The sequence below is a fragment of the Gasterosteus aculeatus genome, chromosome X (genome assembly GCF_964276395.1).
Source record: "Gasterosteus aculeatus chromosome X, fGasAcu3.hap1.1, whole genome shotgun sequence".
In the NCBI taxonomy this organism is placed as follows: Eukaryota; Metazoa; Chordata; class Actinopteri; order Perciformes; family Gasterosteidae; genus Gasterosteus; species Gasterosteus aculeatus.
Window position 1 is genome coordinate 16814673 of NC_135698.1, and position 20440 is coordinate 16835112.

The window sequence follows — 20440 nt, forward strand, 5'->3', positions numbered from 1 at the left end:
TGTGGGGGTCGGAGCCTGAGGAAGTGTGGGTGGGGTTGGGGGGGGCTTACAGTCCAGGAAACACCACTTCATTGACAACTCCTTTGGAGATGGAGCGTCCTCCTCCATTACCGCTCCGTCCTGACGGAGCAGAGAGATGATGTATTGATGACATGATAATATCTTACTTCATTTTATCCTCCAACGTCTTTATGATCCGTCTATTGTACTCGTTTTTTTTTGTAGTTGTTATTGAAATTATTACCATCATTAAATCAGTGTTATTATTGTTATTATTTCTAAACATGTTATTATTAGTAGTAGCAGCAGACTATTATTACTATTAGTACTACTAATACTATTATTGTTATAACCATGGTTTGTGTTATGATTGTTATCATTGTTTCTATTGTTATTATCAGTAGTGGTATCATTATTATTTTTTATATACGATCTGAAAATAAAAGCGTCTTTAAGTTCCCCTTCCTTCTCTAGAGGTTGTTAATCAATGAAGTGAGACCTGGGGGGTATTCCAGAAAGGAGGTTCAACAAACCCTGAGTCTATCCCTGAACTCCGAGTTGACTTACTCTGAGACGGGAAACTCTGAGTATCCGGTTCCAGAACAGCTGATCTGCGTTAGTTCAATCAACTCTGAGTATGTTCACCTTGAGTTAAGCGCGTGCATGACGATTATAAAAAGCCATCATCAATGGAGCCCCGATAGCACGAGTTACCACGAGTCACCATGACAACAGTAAATAAAAGAGCACGCTATTTCACTGCGATGGAGTTGGAGGTCCTTCTGCAGGCCTACGGCGAGCATGAGCATGTATTTCGCCGCAAATGCAATACAGCTGCAGCAGCGAAGGAGAGAGAGACTGCGTGGGGAAAAATCGCTGCCCAAGTCAACGCGTAAGTTTGAATGTACATTACATTACATGTCATTTAGCTGATGCTTTTATCCAAAGCGACTTACAATAAGTGCATTCAACCATAGGGTACAAACTCAGAAGAACAAGAAACAAGAAAGTGCAATTTCCTCAAGTAAGCCAATTTACAATTTGCTCTCTGCGGTCCTGGTGTCTTCAGAGAGCTCGTTCCACCATTTCGGAGCAAGGACAGCAAAGAGTCGTGATCTAGTCGAGTGTTTTGCTCTCAGTGAGGGAGGGACGAGCAGTTTTGCAGATGCAGAGCGGAGAGTGCGGGTTGGGATGTAGGGTTTTACCATGTCCTGGATGTAAGCTGGACCCGATACATTCACAGCATGGTACGTGAGCACCAACGTTTTGAACTGGATGCGGGCAGCCACCGGTAGCCAGTGAAGAGAACGGAGGAGTGGAGTAGTGTGGGAGAATTTCGGAAGGTTAAAGACCAGTCGAGCTGCTGCATTCTGGATGAGCTGTAGAGGTCGAATGGCGGTAGCAGGGAGACCTGCCAGGAGGAAGTTGCAGTAGTCCAGGCGTGAGATGACAAGAGCCTGAATCAGTACCTGGGCAGCCTTCTGAGTGAGAAGTGGACGTATTTTCCTGATGTTGTAGAGAGTATCTACAGGATCGTGTTGTCGCAGTAATGTTGGGAGTCAGGGAGAGTTGGCTGTCGATTGTGACGCCGAGGTTCCTAGCGGTTAAAGTGGGCGTTAACACGGAGTTGCCAAAGTTGACTGTCAAGTCCCGGGTCGGAGAGTCTTTTCCTGGAAAGAGAAGTAGTTCAGTCTTGTCGGGGTTGATTTTCAGATGGTGGGCGGACATCCTCTGAGAGATGTCAGTCAGACAGGCGGAGATCTGTGCCGCCACCTGGGTGTCCGAGGGAGGGAAGGAGAGAATTAGTTGGGTGTCATCGGCATAACTGTGGTAGGAGAAGCCATGCGAGCGAATGACAGCGCCGAGAGAGTTGGTGTAGAGCAAGAAGAGAAGGGGACCCAGGACGGAACCCTGAGGAACTCCAGTAGTAAGAGGACAAGGTTCCAACACAGATCCTCGCCAGGATACCCGGTAGGTGCGGCCGTCGAGGTAGGACGAGAGAAGGGAGAGAGCAGAGCCTGAGACACCAAGTTCCTGAAGGGAGGAAATAAGGATCTGGTGGTTGACTGTGTCAAATGCAGCAGAGAGGTTCAGAAGGATGAGGACAGAGGAGAGAGAGGCGGCTCTAGCAGTGTGGAGTTTCTCTGAGACAGCAAGGAGAGCAGTCTCTGTGGAGTGGCCTGCCTGGAAGCCTGACTGGTGGGGGTCAAGGAGGTTGTTATGGTGGAGATAGGAGGAGAGTTGGTTAAAGATCGCACGTTCAAGAGTTTTGGACAAAAAGGGAAGAAGAGAGACCGGTCTGTAGTTGTTTTCTTCAGAAGGGTTGAGGGTAGGTTTCTTCAGGAGAGGGTTAACTCTTGCCTCCTTCAGAGAATTGGGAAAACAGCCAGATAACAGAGCATTATTGATGAGACAGGTGAGGAAAGGAAGAAGGTCAGGAGCGATAGATTGTAGAACATGTGATGGAATGGGGTCAAAAGGGCAGGTGGTCGGACGGGCAGAGGTTACTAGGGTAAGAATTTGGTTAGGAGACAGGGGGGTGAAAGAGGAAAGTGAGGGCAATAGAGGTGAAGACAGTGGGATGCAAGAAATATGCAAGAATGTACTGTTCCATTGACATAACATATAACCGTAAGATCGTCGCAGCCTATAGTTATGAATATAAGTAATAATGAAATCTGAAATCTGATTTTCATTTAGGTGCAATCCAACAGGGGAAAAAGGACCTGGAAGCAGCTAAAAATGAAATATAAAAACATAATTAAAAAAGGTATGGCATATATTGCTAGGCTATGATTGCACCTCACTTTAATTTTAATTCATATTTTTTAAATGACATAGGCTATTAAACAAAGTAAATATTAATTCAGTGGCTACTTGAAATAGTAAATTAAACCCCTAATAAAATGTTGTGTTTACACGTCTTTTCACTTAATACCCCACTTAGGTATAAAATAATAATGTCTCTAAGTGTCTCCTATCAAAGTCATTTAAAATGTGACGCTGTAGCCTACACCAATACTCATTAAAATACCAATTAAAAAACAGAGAAACATTGAGTTCTGCTCAGTCAACAGAAAGAAGGCAGGTACAGGCAAAACAGGTGGAGGTGGCCCTCAGCCTAAACAGTGGTCGCCCGGTGGCTGAAGGTATCCCTGGGGGAAGCTCTTCCGAACCTGTCACCCCCCAGGACACAAGTGACTACATCAGATGCAAGTATATACTTCTTTAAAAAAAATAAAACTAATATATACACTACCGTTCAAAAGTTTGGGGTCACCCAGACATTTTCGTGTTTTCCATGAAAAGTCACTTTTATTTATCAAATGAGTTGGAAAAATGAATTGAAAATATAGTCACGATATTGACAAGATTAGAAATAATGATTTTTATTTGAAATATTAATTTTGTTCTTCAAACTTTGCTTTTGTGTGAAAGGATTTTCTATTCACATAGTCCCCTTCATCGAGTGCAGGCGCAGTAATAGGAATATGGGTCCCATCTATGCATCCTATCACATTTGGAAGCCCTGCAAAATTACAGCTAATTAAGCTTCTGAGGTCGCAGCAGAATGTACATCATAATTAAAAAAATATATAATATATGATTTCTACATCAGTCACCTGCAATCCTGTGGAATTCCTCTTTGATGGAAGAGGTTTGTGTCCGGGAAACACCACCATCACGGGTAAGACGTGCTTCAGTGCGAGGGGAACTTTCCTCACAGCTCTACAAACTGTTGCCTTGCCAAAGTGCTCTGCATCCCCGATGTTGTAAAGAAAACTACCATTTGCAAAAAAACGTAGTGCGATGCACAAGATTTGCTCTGATGTGAGTGCACGTCCGCGGTGAGTGAGGTTGGTGATATACGGCCGGAGAATGTTACTGAGATAAATGATACCTTGTGAGGAAAAGCAGTAGCGTTCTAACAGAAATTCCTCTGGGAATGATAAAACATCTAATCTGGGTCGGAAGACATTTCGAATCACGATGGCTTCGATGTCAATTGGATTTGGTAGGAATGGCCAATCCATGTCTACCAGCTTTCTTCATGTGGGAGGAGACGGTAGAAACTCTGGGTTTCTTATAGTAAACCTGCCAGCGAGCAGGTTACGTTCACAGAGTCTGTTACCGTGGTGATTGACTCAGAGTTTCAGTTACCTCTCTATCTGGAACGGATAACTCAGAGTTTCCCTGATCTCAGGATTAACTTACTCTGAGTTTTCACATAACCCGCTTTCTGGAATACCCCCCTGGTCCTCCCTGATACCTGTCTCTGGTGGACCTGGTCCAGGTCGTCACGGAGACGCTCGATGAGCAGACGGCATGTCTCCAGGTCGCTATCTCCGGGGACAGTGATAACTCCCAGAGAGGTTGCTGCCAAAACAAAGACACGTTAAGATAAGAGGGGAGGACACGTCAAGGTCAGGGACAAGGACAACTCAAGGCCAGGGACGAGGGCAAGTCAAGCTCAGAGACATAACCGAACAGCTTATATATCATTGATCTATTAATTCATGTATCTATTGATTTATTGATCGATTTAATCACTGATCTAGGGATTCATTGATCTAATGTTTCATTAATGTATTGTGTCATTAATGTATTCATTCATTGATCGATTGATCAATTGATCTCACAGGCCTCCTTCAGCTGGTCCTTGTCGTAGTGCAGAGCCTCGTAGGCCGCCATGCTGATCCGGTTCACTCTGATTTGAAACTTCTCAGGAACCAGCTGCTGACTGCACAGAGTATTAGTACTAGTTAGTACTAATGAGTATTACGTGTATTAGTGCTAGTGAGTACTAGGAGGGGAGCTCACTCGTTGAGGTGGGGCATGGAGACCCTCATCTTGGTCTTCTGCACCATATTGGCCTGGTTCCTTAGGTGGATTCTGATGATGGAGGGAGCCAGCCTGCACGGCTCTCCGTCCACCTGCATGGGGATGGACTTAAAGGTTGTGAGGGTCACCTCCTTACACTGGTGGAGCCGCTCGCCATGCCCCCCCACCTGCAGCGTGGCCTGGACACAAACCACAACAACAACAACAACAGGTCAACAACACAAACAACAAAAACAGGTCAGAAACACAAACAACAACAGGTTAAAGATATTGTCGGTTGTGATCTGATGTGGTCTTATGGTGTGATGTAGTCTCACCAGAGACGTCATGGTGAAGCCGATGACCTCGATACAGCCATCGTCGTGGCGCTGTGGTTCAAAGTCCTGGTGGTCACCAGGGTGACCCCACGGCACAGTGCCCGCACAGTACCTGTAGAGAGAGAGAGAGAGACCAGTACTGGTTCAAACCAGTACACAAACCAGTATATGGACCAGTAGAACAACCAGAACAGAAAAAGAAAAAGAAGCGTAAGATCATTCCAAATAGCTTTAAACTGCTTTTCCTTTCAGGCATTATTATGTGTTGCACAGTAGTGGACAAAGTATAACGGGCAGGAAACAGGAAATCAGTTGGTAGGCGTGGTTTGCAGAGATGTAGCTAGATTCCAAAACCGCTTTTCCTTGACCTGGAAAATGTCACGGGGTCAAGGAAAGATGCTTAGGCGAATTCATGTGGGGTTAGGAAAAGACAATACTATGTAGTTGTGATGGACGGAGACGCATGTCAGTAACGTCAGTCTGCAGCGACGAAATTTAAATATTGCTGCCGCATGGAAATGAGGGACTTTCCTTTGATAAAGAAAAGTGCAGTGGTTCCTATGCTAAATGAGCTAGGGAGCATTGAAGCTCCTTAGCATTAGAGAATTGGGAACCAGTACCCGCACCAGTACCTGAATCAGTACATGAACCAGTACATGGACCACTACATGGTGCAGTACACCGACCAGTACATAGACAAGACCTAAACTAGTACATGGACCAGTAGATAGACAAGTACATAAACCAGGACATGGACCAGTAGACGGACCAGTACCTGGGGATGTTGAGGAAGAGCAGACACTGTAACTTCAGGTCCTGGACTTTGGCCGTCAGGTCGGTTCCGTCACACTGAGGAGGGGACACAGGCTTAGTACAAGTACACAAAACCAACACATGTACACAGAATTTACAATACAGTACTCATACAGTCAGTGTATCCTGCAGCAGTACAAACAATGTTTATTTTATATGTACTGTATATAGTATTCACAGAACAGCTAAAGGTTTTATTCAATTAAATGTCATGAGACATACTTTACAGTTTTTTTCAATTGCTAACAAGCATTGTTCAATACTCAAACCACATTTTTAAAACTCTTCATACATTCAGTGACACACAAGTGTATACGGACCAAACTGTGAATCATTTTTCATTGCTTTCAGACAAAATGCATTCAATCACAACAGTTTTCAAAAGTTTTGTCATTCATACTCGACAAACTGCAAAAAAAATGTATATTTGCAGGACATTTTTCATATGCTAACACACTGCTTTCAAAACTGATAAAAACTGAGAATGATAACTAATTTCAAACATGTCTGCAGTAATTATTTTGAAATATAGAAAATCATTCTGATTTGAATGTGCTATTTGAAAAGTTTTGAAAATGTAGTTTGAGTATTGAACAATGCTTGTTAGCAATTGAAAAAAACTGTTTGTAAATGTTTGTATTGTGTATTTCTAATTTTCAATTTATTTAAATTAATCTTTCCATGGGAATAAACTCACTGAAATACACAAAGTCTGGTATCTGATGAGGTGTGGGGATTAAAACAAAGACATAATTAAAGATGAACAGCAACATGCTTCATTCAAAAATACATACTCTCTACACACAGTACTCTGCTGTCTACAGTAGTACTACAAACAGTAATACTACACGCAGTACAGCTAGTACAGTAGACAGTAGTTCTACCCACAGTACAGCTAGTATAGTACTGTCTAATGCCACAGTAGTGTACTACCTGTAGTGTGTGTAGTACTTCTGTCTATCACAATGCTACTGTGTGGAGTACTCACCACGACTCTGAGGTGCTTGGCGAGGTCTTTGGAACTCCTGCTCAGGAAGTCAGAGAAGGCCGTCTGAAACGCATGCACACAATAATAAGAAATAATAATAAAAAATTATAATAAATGAAAAAAATGATATTATATAAAAAGGAAATAATACATCACAAATATTATTAATGAATGATCATATACATAATAATATTAACAAGGGCTATACAAAATAAAATGTATTGAAGTAACAATAAATAATAATTGTAGACATATGATGAGGACACTCACTCCTGCATAGAACATCTTATTCCTAAAGCGACTGTTAAACTTCTCCGGGTTGGCCTCTGAAAAAACAAACAGAAACATTGAACCTGTTTCTATTTTCTAACAAAAACAGAAAACAATAACTTTCCTTATCTTCAACCGGGAGGGGGAGAACATTTCCACCCAAGTGGAGGTTTTAATTTAATTAGAAAGGTTTTTATTGATCCCTGTCGGGTAATCGGGAGCTGGCTGTTGGGTTTTAAAACTCACAGCTACTGTAAATTGAATGCCAAACATCAAAATAGAGTATTTTATATTCCCTTTTTTTTTAAATCGACCCCTTCTACGTGAAACCTGAATGTTCTCAAACCCTAGGTAAAAGTGAGTTACGTGATCAACGTTTGTTGAGCTCATGATGAGTTTGGACCGACCTCTGGATTCGTGGAAACCCAGCGTGACGTGGGCGTCGAAGCCCAGACTGAAGTAGTTGTTGAAGACGTCGATGGGAAGCTGAGAAACGGCAGAAATCAGAGTGGTTAGAGACGCCTGAGTGAGTGCGACCGGTGACCAGTGACTCCGCACTGACCTTGTCGGTCTGATGCTCGTCTCCGTCCTCTGGGGGGGCCTCCGGATTCGCCTCCACGTTCAGGTTCCATCGGTCCAGCTGGACGATGTTTCCGTCCTCGACATGGGAGAGGATCTTGGTTATTGGTTCGTCGGTGTAACCCTGAGAGAAGAGAAAGAGCAACAGCACCAACTCTCAGATATCAAGATATGTTTTATCTTCAGGCAAACCCCATTAGAGCTCCAGTAGAGCTCCAGTAGAGCTCCAGTTAGACCCCAGTAGAGATTACATTACATTACAGATCCGGTTAAACCCCTTTACAGATTCATTTAAACCTCAGTAGAGGTCTAGTTAAACCAATAGCGATGAAGTCAAGCCCCAGTAGAGCTCCAGTTACACCCTAGTAGAGATCCAGTTACACCAGCAGCAGTCTAGTTGACCCCCAGAAGAGATCCAGTTAAACCCCAGTAAAACTCACCCCCCCCCAGTTGAGGGTCCTCGCCAGGTCGTTGCCGGTCCCCAGAGGTAGAATTCCCACAGGAGGCTGAGGACAGAGCTTTAGCTCATCCAAAACAGACAAGATCCAGCCGACCTGACCACACACACACACATACACGCACACACACACACACACACACACACACACACACACACACACACACACACACATACAAATGCAAATTAACACACACATACGCACATTTGCGTTTGTGAAGATGTTTGATTTGTGACAGTAGGTGTTGGCGTGCAATGTTCAGAAGTCTTTGACCCACTCACCGTCCCGTCCCCCCCACAGGCCAGGACCCTCAGGTTGGGCACCTTGGCGTAGAGCTCCAGCCTGCAGGAGACAAAGAGGTAAGCATGAACACCCGTCTCCCTCACACCGAGGGAAATGGGATGCACCCAGAGGGTCCCGTCTTACCCCTCTCTGGGTCCTCCCTTGGTCAGGTCAAACACCTGCCGGGGGTTCAGGTACCACATGAACGACTGGATGATCTTAGCTCCCTGAGGGGAGGAGTACAATACAACAAAGACTCTAAATTAAATGTAATTTAAGAAGCAGTTTGTCCATTAATCTGTTCATCAATCATTAGAAAATGAGCTGCTTATTCATTTAAATGTTGCCATTCAAGTGAGCCCCCTCGCTCAGATGAGATGCTACATCTCGAGAGGCTGTGAGATAAATGCAGGGGACTCTACCTGGTTTCCTCCACTTTTCGGGTTGACGAACACCAGCAGAGGCTTCATGAGCTGAGAAGGGAGGGGCTTCAGCAGGAAGGGCTTCCATCGGCCATCTTGGACCTGCCCGACACGTTTAAAACCTTGTCACATTACATCATGTCAACTCGTTAACCTCAATGCAACGGATGTTCTGATGATATGACAGTATCTCAGAGGTCTCAACGTCAGCTAAATGTTATATTTATGTGATTTAGCTTGACCACAGTTAGCTAGAAGCTAACCTACGTCCATCGTCATGGCCGAAACCAAAAAGCATTTTTTAAATGTTGAGTTTCATTCCTCACCTCCGATCCCTTTTTGCTCGACTTGTTGCATTTCAGCGATGTCCTTTTCTTCTTTTTACTCGACTTTAGGGACGTCTGAACAAAAAAGAATACAAACGTATCAGAAGATGTGAATGTGTGTGCAGAGCTACACTTATTTATAGGACGATGCGAACACAACTTGTACTTTATGAACAAACCAAATAAAGAGTGAAGGACCTTCCTGATTCGTTCCACTTTCTCTTCATGTTTAAAGAAAGCGGCCTTCAAAGTCCTCAAAGCAATTTCTTTTTGTGTTTTGTTTTTTCTTGTTTATTTTTTTAAATTGTTTATACAGTATGTGGGCAGTAAAGGAAGAACCAGAGTCAAATTTGTTGTATGGTCGGCATACATGGCCAATAAAGCTGATTGTGATTCTGATTTTAATGTTGGAACAGGGGTAGTTTAGAGTTATGAAAGGCAGAGTAATCATAAAGGGTTAGGAGCTTGGGAAAACAGGGTGTCCTCACAGGTACAGAAAAACGTGTGTTTACCTGTGTTCTGCGGACCCTGATGATCCAGGTAGGAGGGATGATGACGGCAGCGTGAGCTCCCAGAGAGCAGCACTCCTCTATCTGCTGCAGCATGAAGCACGTCACCTTGTTGTGATACTGAAACACAGACAGACGGAAAGTCACCTGTCTCTGATACCAAAACACAGACGGAAAGTCACCTGTCTGTGGTACCAAAACACAGACGGAAAGTCACCTGTCTGTGGTACTGGAACAGACAGGAGGTCACCTGACTGTGATGCTAATTTGCTTAGGAAGGTTACTTACTCAGTGAAAGGACCTGGAAGTAGTGTACATGATAAGAGCTGTTGGAATTCTCTAATGCTAATGAAAGGAGCTTCAATGCTTCCTTACTTAACTCTGAACTTACGGCCTGTTTGCACCACGAGCAGCTGATGGCAACGATCTCTTTACTGTGGAAGGAGAACTTCTGTTGGAATCCCTGTTGGAGATGAAAAAGGAGACGGGTGTAGCCCAGGCACAAAGTTCATTTAGAAATCACGGTATGTATTTCTAAAACATTTGTTCTAATGTAAAAGTACTGTGAAAATTAGATACAGATGGATAAAAAGGTATTTCAATTAGAGATTAATAATATTAAAGTTCAATTGTTGCAGTTCATGCAAATTAGTATAGTTTGTTTTATATGTACAAGATTCAGCACGTGTGTTATCCCTGACAAACATGTCAATCTTTGTTTCGTCTTTAATTGGTTTGTCCTGACACTAACAGCCAATCCAACTTTATTGCTCCTAACTGTTCTGTTTAATGTTATTTTCATAATAAAACCCACAACAGTTATAATTATAATTATTCATAAGTATGCAGTGTCATGAATACGTCTGTACAGGGTGGGGATTTCAACATGCAGCATTTCTTGATGTATTTTTGTAAAGGGGAAATCTTGTACCTATTTCAGAACATTTTTAGAACATAACATAATTATTCATGAATATGCAGTGTCATAACTACAAAAACAAAACCAAAAAGTTATGGTTATTCAAAAAGTACATTTACCACTACCAACACAATTTAACGGGTGAGCGAGCTGACTGTGGCAAGATTGCCGCCATGTGCGGACGTTCTTGACTCCGCCGTAAGACATCTAGCCTTTATATATATCTATGGTTGCTGCTGTTTCTTTCCCAGTTTCCACTCACCGTCCCCTTTGAGTATTGCATGGGATTTGTGAGTACAGACTATCTTGCACATACACACCTTTTTGTTTATTGCTTTTATGAACAAGTGAAGCGGCCATCATCGTTTTAGGCCTCTACGCTCCGACTAAGCTACGCCTCGGCCTGCAACGAGGGTTTTTGTGTGTGAGTGTGAGAAAGTGGGGGGCATATTATATTGACGTTCACGTGTAACAAATGCCAAACTGTTTTTTGTTAAATGCCTGAAGTCTGTTTGCTGCGTTGAAGTCCAGTACAAGAATGTCATTAACCTTTTGTTTTATTACTTAAATTCTATTGGAGGCACCGCCAGTTATTTTAGTTTGCAAAAAGACAATTCTAGTAGTGTATAAGAACAGGTAATTGCGCAATTATATTTAAAACTGAACCCAGTGCCCCGCCCACTACACCTGTCAGATTATCTTATTACTATATAGCTACATGGGACAGGTATTATACGAATTTAACCCTCTCTACGTGGTGTCGGTGAAGCGCTGATGGAGGAGAGGGCGGAGGCTCACCTTCCCACACTGTCGACACTTCCCAGTCTGGTGTCTCCGGTGGACCCAATGGTGTCGCACAATGTGGGCCTAAAAAAGAAGACAAAAATGGATTAGATCTCAGTCCTGCGGTTTCCAGAAGGTGAACTTTTCACAGTGGACTGATTATAGTAATTTTATTAAACAATGCTAATGTAATCATTTGTTATACATTTCAAGTATAGGTGGGGGCGACCTGGCGCATGGAGGAGAGAGAGTAACCACAAGGTTGGCGGTTAGAACCCCGGCTGCTCCATGTCCCATGCCGAAGTGTCCCTGAGCAAGACACCCAACCCTTAACTGTTCCCACTGTATGGGACAAGTTAAATACAGAGAATAATTCTCCCACAAGGATTAATAAAGGATTCATTACTATTGTTAGTTTTATTGTAATTTAGTGGAGTAGAGAAGTTATTAGAGAGACATCAGCGATGGGCTTCGCTAACCATTATTCTTCTTGACCTTTTCTTAAATTTGTTCTTCAGAAAGGTCCTAAGAGAAGATTATATGATAATTGATAATATTAATATATTAGTAATAATGTTAATACTGTTAATGTATTTGTAATATTGATCGTAATCAATGCACTGACCTCTCGTACGGCCCGGCCTGCTGGTTCTCTAAATGACGGCTTGCACCTGAAATTGATCTGAAGAAAGAGACGAGCGTCGGTGAGAAGGAGACGGGGAAGGAGGCGAGTGAATTCGAGAGGACAACCTACCTTCTCCAGCTGCTGCATGCACGTCGTGTGGACCGATATCTTACAGCCGGCACATTTCTTCCTCGCCACTGACTTTTGCTGCAGAAGATAAACCAATGTATTTGCACTGTTCTAGTATAATAGTATAATATTAAGCTGAATATTTGGAAGGGCGAAGTAAGGATTTCAGTGATGTTAAACCAGCAAACTTCTGCTATCACAGTAAATGTGTCAGAACTCTTGGTGTGAGATGAAGACAGGCTGTGATATTCATTGCAAGTGTCATTTTGAATTCATCGACATCCTGGTTGTGTGTCAGCTTGGTTTGGAACCAGAGGGTCAGAGGTTAAAGTTCAGTAACCAAATCTCCCCGATCTACAAAAGTGCATTCTTCATTACGTTATAATTTTCTCCAGGATTGTAAATTCAAACCAAACAATAATACAACAAAGGTACATGGTTAGGTTTACTCAAATATTATTGGTCTCAGAAGAAGTACATACATTAACGCACACTCTCTGAGTATGTGTGCACATTGTGAATGTTAAGTATATTTAACTTCTGTTTAATATACTCACCACGGATTTAGCGACGCAGTACTGCTCTCCCACGTAACAGAAGTCTCCAGAGACGCTGGTTTCGAACCAGATGTGGTCTCCGAACTGCGCGTTGTCCTGCGAAGGAGAGCAAACCAAAAACATCTCCACATTCTTCTCAGATGGCATCATGTGGAGCCGAGTGGTGGCCGGTGCGGCTGGGACTCACGCTCCAGTTGATGGTGCCGTCGGGCTCTGGCAGCGGGTCGGTCAGGCCGGACGTCGACGCTGCGGGCTGCAGACCAGACTTTGCGATGGCTTTCCTGAAAACCGCAAGAGGGCAAAAGAAGGCCTTTAAGAAAACAGACTACTTCAGAACCATTTGTAAGTGTTACCGGTTGCAGCTTTTTCATGTTAGTGTTGTTTAAAAACGTTTCATGGAGCAATATCGTGTCTTTCACCCCCCCTGAGCAAAACATCAATTCACAAGGACAGTTGTATGAGCACACACACACACACACACACACACACTCATTCCTTGTCCACGTGCGACTTCGTCACCTCTGAAGGTTTAGTTCATGTTGATAGTCGCTTTCAGTTGTGTACTTTTTGATTCACTGGCCGCAACGACTTTTTACTTTTATTTTGAAGGCGCCAACACTAGTACGTACTGGTACTTATAGTAACTTTAAGTATATTACATGGTTTTTTTTCTGTCCATAACTTGATATTTTGAGAGACTGTAAGATGTTTCCTCTGATGACAGACAAGGAAATCTTCTCTCTCATCAGAGGATGAAAGAATGAATCCTCATTTCAGCTGGCCTTCTGACATGTTATTGTGCGATTCTCTCTCAGTAACGTTAAAGCTTCAGTCGCCATGTTTGAGGTCTACATACAGCAGGAAGCAGCTCCAGCTCTCAAGATGGGGGTCGCCCAGCAGGCTCAGGGCCCCGGGGCCCCGGTAGAAGGCCGGGTGGTTCAGGTAGTGCACCGAGCTCCTGCGGTTGGGCAGCGGGGGGCCTCTCCCGGGCCAGGGGCTCCCGGCCTTGGAGATGGTGGAGATCCTCCTCCTCTGGCCGGAGACCCGGCGGCGGCTCAATGGAGCGCTGCCGTCTCCCAAGAACAGCTGAGACGAGTTCCTCCTCAGGCAGCGGGGGGGCCTGATGAGGGGCCGTGAGGCAGGCGGGGGCCGAGAAGCCTCTCTTGTCACCTCTAGGCCGAAGGAGGTTCCTTTTTCCTCCACCAGTTGCTCCGCCTCTGACAGCTGGCCGGCTTCTGATTGGCCATCTTTGGAGTAATCAATGCTACTCTCGTTTCCATTCGAGTGGAGGCTGCTGGACCGTGAGAACATCCTCCTGCTGTTGGCAGCGCCCCTTACCTCCACCTGCTCCTCTCTGGCTGGTAGCCCCGCCTCCTCCTCCTCCTCCTCCTCAGCCATCTGGATGAGGCTGGCAAGCAGCATGGACGGGCCCAGCAGGTGGGTGTCGATGGTCCTCAGCTTCCCCACCTTCCTCCTGGACACGGCAAACCGGGGATTGAGGTTGGGTGTGGTGGTGCTGGAGCGCCGCCGGACGTGTCCCGCCCACCTGTTGTGCCGGGCGGTCCTTGCCAGGCTTCCCCCACTGCCAGACGCTGGCTCCCCTGGCAGCTGGACGCTGGGGCGGCGGCGCTGGCTCAGCGTGGAGGAAGGAAGCCCGGCATTGGACCTCCGGCGGGCCTTGCTAGTTGGCACAGCCACACTGGGCCGCCGCTGCTGGGGGGAGTTAGAATCCACCCCCGCCGGCAGAGCGGTCTCCTTCCTTTTAAAGTGACGGCGGAAAAATGTGTCCATGTTGGACCGAGAGGTGGAAAAGACGTCCTAAGTGCTGCTCTCTGGCTGCCAGGCGCAAGAAAGTAGTTACGAAGAGTGAGGAGCTGATGGAGATACAAAAATATTCATTCATATATCAAGGACACTACTGGAAGTGAACTTCATCCTACAAAATAAAACAAATCTGTTTTATAAAGAGCTATGCAACCGTGACTTCAAGGTTCTAGCTCATTTAGGGTCCTGTGGTTACTTCAGGGGACTGTAATCACAGAAGGACAGTCTAGTGTCTCTTTAAGTGTTTTCAGAGACAGGAAGTGAGTGATTGAAACCAGTTAGTAAACATCATGACTTCAACTCCATGATCCACCTTAGTTTAAAGCTGAAGAACTAAACATTTGATGTAACACTGATACTAATTTCTGATCAAATAATTAGCAATATTAACTTATGAAGATTCTGCTTCTATTGTTTTGTTTCTTCTTTCTTTCGATAATATTTTTTTCACCACACCAATTTTACATTAAAAAACACACACTCCAAGTTTTTATTGTCATTATATTTGCTGATGTACCGTATAATAATGTGTTACGAAGTCAGCAATATAATTCTTCTCTAATATATTTTTACATGAAACATCTGGATTATAAATGAGAAACTAGAACTAAAGTAGAGATAAGGAAGATAATCTTCTTCTTATTTGATTTAATTTAGGAAGATAAATCCCCCCCCTCCTCGGCCAGCAGCCAATCTCAGCAAACCAAACCACATTATCGGACAGCGAGCAGAGTCGAGCTCACTGACAACTGACGGTGGCGATGATGATGCTGGTTTCTAATGATCAGAAACGTTTTTTTCATCTAAATGATTTCCCTTTCCCTTTAAACATGCAGTGATTATCTCCACGAGACAATGCCAACATGTGATAATGTGAATATTACCACATTATTGAATCAACAGGTATTAAATAATTATCCATCATCTAAATCATCACCAGGGTGAACATTGAATTGAAGACAAACGGCAAGAACAAAAGAATAATTTTTACATTTTAGTTTTGTTCAGTTTTATACTATAATATCCGACAAATATACCCCAAATAACGTTCTCTGTAGAATAGAATAATGTAGAAACATGTTGGTGTCGTAAGGACACTTTTTATTGACTTATTAAATTATTGTTATTGTTAAATTGTTACATTAAATAAGTTCATGTAACAAATTAACATTAAGAGATACAATATTTACATCATTATCACAAAGGTTAAATGACAAAAGGAAACAGCTGTTAACTAACGTCTATAATCTATATCTAGTTATATAAATCTTTCTAATCATAATATATTTTATCACATGGTTTATTTTATTTCATTTAGGTTTTTATAAAAAACGAATTAATAATCTTCCACATAATCAATAAACATACACCAACAGTACAACAAAACAACGAGAAAAGAATTCAACTTAATTATTAACTAAACATCATTTTTGATTGAATCAGTAAATCTGACAATAAAAACTCTGATTCAAGACCTGATTTGATCAATAAGTTCAATGACATCGTAAACAGTGTGATCTCACACACATAGAGCTTGGATACAACCTGAGAGGGAGCGTTGGTCCACGGAGGAAGAAGAGTAGGAGGCAGAAGAGGAGAAGGAGGTGGAAGTGGAAGAGGTAGAGGAGGAGGAGGGGAGGGGGGGGGGGGGGCGGAGGACGTAGAGGAGGAGGAGGTAGAGGAGGAGGAGTTTGAGGAGGAGGAGGTAGAGGAGGAGGAGTTTGAGGAGGAGGAGGCACTAAGCTGCTGTTTAAAACCACTCCCCAGCTCCAGCTGATCTCAGAGCTTCTCCGGCAGCTCTGAGTGACTGGACCACAGGGCGACCCGGTCCTAACTGATGCAGGAGCAGCTCTCTCTCTCTTGCCTGGGGGGGTTGGGGGGGACGGGGCTCTCCAGTATCCCAGAATACTCATCATTAACACTTCAAGGCTACTGCTGAATTATGGATTCGGATCAACAACAGATCTGACATACCGCCGTATTAGAGATGACTAATTAGCTGGCCGCTTGGCATTGTTGCTAGGGAGCGGGCGGCCATGGCAACCGCACTCGAGCCCTTCAGGATCCAGATCGATGATGACCTCCGATTCATCTATCAGATCAACTATTCATCTCGGATGGGTTGATTGACTATGAAGACAGCTGATTATCTAATCAATAAATAGACCTATATCACCTCGAAACAAACATTATTAAATATTCACAAATTCACCGATCCAAATATATATTTTATGTCAAATAAATAAATCAAGTCAGTTTGTTTCTGAATATTAAATGTGGTCAAACGTTCGATCAATAACACAGATAAACACTCAGAGAAGAAGAAATCTAATATTTGTAGAGCAGATCAAAACCAAGATGTAAGAATCAGACACGTAGTCCCCGCTTGATCCTACATCTCCCATCCCACCTGGATGCGTCTTCTTCAAGAACACCATCAAAGCTCAGACGTCGTCAGGGAGGAGAATAAACATTCTTCTTCTGACAGCTTGTGTTCCTCGTTAATGGTTTTTAACGAGGCAACCGATCAGCTGAGTGACACAATGCCTTCACTGACCCATTGGCTATTTGAGTACTACCACAGGCACCATGGGTACTGCACAAGTACTACCACAAGTACTGTCACGAGTAGTACCACAAGCACTACTACTGGTACGACCACGAGCACTGCCACAGGTAATGCCATTAGTACTACCACGAGTTCTACCACGAGTAGTATGAATACTATTACAGGTACAACCACAAGTACTATCACATAGATACTACAACAAGTACTACCGGCCGATTTTGTGCAGCTATTTATTAATAAATCATAATCTACATCTGGACAAAGGGAATAAGGAGACTGCAGTTAAAAAATACTTTATTAATTCCTCTAGATCAGATTCACCATAAATAATGTCAACAAGGTGAGAATAAAAAAGCAGAAAGAAGGACAACAAAGACACTCAAAGATAGATATAAAGTAATGCGGATCGGTCAGTCCAGAGGAGACTTCCTGTGTTCAGTGGCTGAATGTCTCTGCTCCCCTCTGCTGGTTCCTCGCTGAACTGCAGCTGTTACTTCAGCAGCAACGACTGAGGAGCCTCATTTGGTGGGTTACATCCTCACAAGGACCCGGCCTTCCGGACTATGTGGGCCAGGTTCTTCAAGGACGGCTGAACCGAGCAGACTCAGTATTTTTCTTGCATAAGATAAGAACTCATTTAACCCTAACCTCAATTGCAACCTAACCTCTTAATAACCTCACATTAAACTAAATGTATAGGTAGTATATAATCAGACTAAATTAAAGGGGTGACGGGCTCATGGAGTAGAGAGGGTGTGCTGGGAACTGCAGGGTTGGCGGTTCGAACCCTGCCTGCTCCATGTCCCATGTCAAAGTGTCCCTGAGCAAGACACCTAACCCCTAACTGCTCCCCGGGCGCCTTTACTGCCAGCACACTGCTCCCACTTTGTGGGATGGGTTAAAGGAGTTCAGGGTAGCTATGGAGACAGACTTTCGGTCGGCACCAAAGTGCTTTTGGAAGACCATCCGGCACCTCAGGCAGGGGAGCTGTGTACAGTAAGGCTGGGACCCTGTTGACAGCAAATGAGGAGATTATCTGGCGGTGGAAGGAACTCCTGATTCTAACTACTACACCCCCTTTGGTAGAGGCAGGGATGGAGGCAGAGGAGGGATCGGCAAAGTCCCGGGGATTGATGAGATTCGTGCGGAGATGCAGAAAGCAATGGGTGTTGAGGGGCTGTCTTGGATGACACGCCTCTTCAACATTGGGTGGAAGTCTGGGACCGTGCCAAAAGAGTGGCAGATCGGGGTGGTGATGCCTCTCTTCGAAAAGGGGGGCCGGAGAGTGTGTGCCAATTACAGGGGTATCACACTACTCAGCCTCCCTGGTAAATTCTACTCCAAGGTGCTGGAAAGGAGGGTTCGGCAGATAGTCAAACCAAGGATTGAAGAGGATCAATGCAATTTCCGTCCTGGTCGCGAAATGACGGACCAGCTCTTTACTCTTTCAAGGATCATGGAGGGGGATTGGGAGTATGCTCATCTAGTCTATATGTGCTTTGTGCACCTGGACAAGGCGTATGACCAGGTCCCCCGAGAGATAATGTGGGAGGTGCTGCAGGAGTACGGGTGAGGGGGGTCCCTACTTGGGGCCATCCAATCCCTGTACGCCCAAAGTGAGAGCTGTGTTCGGGTGCTCAGCAGTAAAGCCTAGTTTATGCTTCTGCGTTTTCAGAGAGACCCAAGGACACGCAGACTCAAGAGCCCCTTTGCGTGCGTGCCTTTTCATCCCTCCTTGCATGCGTCGACCCCCAAGGCTACGATTGGTCTGCTAACTACATCCTTTCTGGAGTCTCATTTTTCCGGTTTCATAGCACAATACCGCCATTATTAAAACGAAGAATGTTTACGAGATAATGAATTAGATTGAAAAATCCATGAATATGACCACTTCTTCAACCCGTCATTGGCGGACTATAAGGACGTGCGGATGGCCTCCGATTCATGGAGGGAGATCTCCGCAAACGTCGGTTCGCCAGTCGAGAGGTGCACAAAGTTATGGATGAAAAACAGCAGTGGCGATGCACGGGGCCAACGACTTCCACACACAAAGACGTGACTCTCTAGGTCATTTTCGCCAAAAAAGTTAGGCTGTTTGGAGTCCCCGGCTGGAGCCGTTGCCCCCGTCACCCGACCCCGGATAAGCGGTTAACAATGAGATGAGAGATTCAAATGAATTCTATTACTCATATTTAAAAGTGAACTCCCGCTTTCCCCGCTGCCGGCTCACCTGTCTCCTTCCTGAAGAAAATACCATTTTCATCGGCCCGCAGGAGGAAAAACCCTGCGCTGCATAGGATAGATCAGATGTGTTCTCCACATCGCCGCCTAGAGGGCTGCGTCTTTCGACAGCATCAAAAGAGCAGACGGAACAGGACAGCCGAGTTGCAGCCGAAGTGAATGATAAGCGGCCTCTGGAGGAGGAAGCGACCTCAAAGGGACCCCTCCCCGGCCCCTTTTTCCTTCTCCTCCCCTCCTTCTTCTTCTTCTTCCTTCTCCTCCTTCTCCTCCTTCTCCTCCCCCCTAAGAGCCAGAGTGCCTCCTGGACCAGACTATATATAGAAACAGGGCAAGTGAGTGACAAAGATAGCTCAGGAAATGGGTCTGAGTAATCTCTGGTCCCACACACACGCACACACACACACACATACACACAAAGGATCAAATGTTGCTGTGTGAAACTGACTCTGACTGGTCTTCTTCTGTTTCTCTTGGATTCATCCGGTCTCAGACAGGCCACCCCCCATCAGTGATGTCACAGCAGATCAGATGACATCAGCGCCCGTATACTACCTGCTCAGGTACTGTGTATATTACCTGCTCAGGTGTACTGTCTTCAAACCCTACGCCTTTAAATGAGTGTGTTTGTGTTTGTGTGTGTGTGTGTGTGTGTGTGTGTGTGTGTGTGTGAGGAGATCAAGCCACATCACAACCATCACACAGATCATCATAATTTTTGTTATGATAAACAGCCTTTTCTTCAGACCAGATGTTGTCAGCTGGTCAGTTCCAGCTGTGAGTCCATAACAACAACAACACACCCTTGATGAAGTTTCATTATAATATCACTTCCCCCCTACTCCTCTGTCCTTCTCATCCATCTGCTCCACCCATTTTCCTTTTCTTCCTCCTTCACTTCCCTTCTCTCCTCCACTTCCTCCTACCCTCCCCTTTCCTCTTCCTCGTACACGTCCTCATTGCCTTCCTCCCCCTCGTCCTCTCTTCTCC

The 20440-nt window shown here is 44.5% G+C and overlaps 1 protein-coding gene across 3 annotated transcripts in view; it reads right to left on the reverse strand.

Moving 5' to 3' along the window:
• Positions 1 to 20440, reverse strand: part of dgkzb (diacylglycerol kinase, zeta b) — a 29496-nt gene that overhangs the window by 6451 nt on the left and 2605 nt on the right. Inside the window, exons 1-23 of one of the 3 annotated variants that reach the window (XM_040163654.2) lie at positions 13676 to 14610; positions 13007 to 13100; positions 12820 to 12915; positions 12263 to 12340; positions 12134 to 12190; positions 11524 to 11592; positions 10198 to 10269; positions 9810 to 9926; positions 9298 to 9372; positions 8972 to 9073; positions 8694 to 8776; positions 8549 to 8609; positions 8250 to 8363; positions 7793 to 7933; positions 7638 to 7716; positions 7231 to 7286; positions 6961 to 7023; positions 5935 to 6008; positions 5160 to 5271; positions 4822 to 5021; positions 4641 to 4741; positions 4271 to 4377; positions 51 to 120 (exon numbers count right to left, since the gene is read on the reverse strand). In XM_040163654.2, the coding sequence (XP_040019588.2) occupies positions 51 to 120; positions 4271 to 4377; positions 4641 to 4741; positions 4822 to 5021; positions 5160 to 5271; positions 5935 to 6008; positions 6961 to 7023; positions 7231 to 7286; positions 7638 to 7716; positions 7793 to 7933; positions 8250 to 8363; positions 8549 to 8609; positions 8694 to 8776; positions 8972 to 9073; positions 9298 to 9372; positions 9810 to 9926; positions 10198 to 10269; positions 11524 to 11592; positions 12134 to 12190; positions 12263 to 12340; positions 12820 to 12915; positions 13007 to 13100; positions 13676 to 14610 (2956 nt within the window). Of the gene's footprint in view, positions 1 to 50; positions 121 to 4270; positions 4378 to 4640; positions 4742 to 4821; positions 5022 to 5159; positions 5272 to 5934; positions 6009 to 6960; positions 7024 to 7230; positions 7287 to 7637; positions 7717 to 7792; positions 7934 to 8249; positions 8364 to 8548; positions 8610 to 8693; positions 8777 to 8971; positions 9074 to 9297; positions 9373 to 9809; positions 9927 to 10197; positions 10270 to 11523; positions 11593 to 12133; positions 12341 to 12819; positions 12916 to 13006; positions 13101 to 13675; positions 14611 to 20440 lie in introns of those variants that run through there. The other 2 variants (XM_078083107.1, XM_078083106.1) reach the window with 2 other exon arrangements.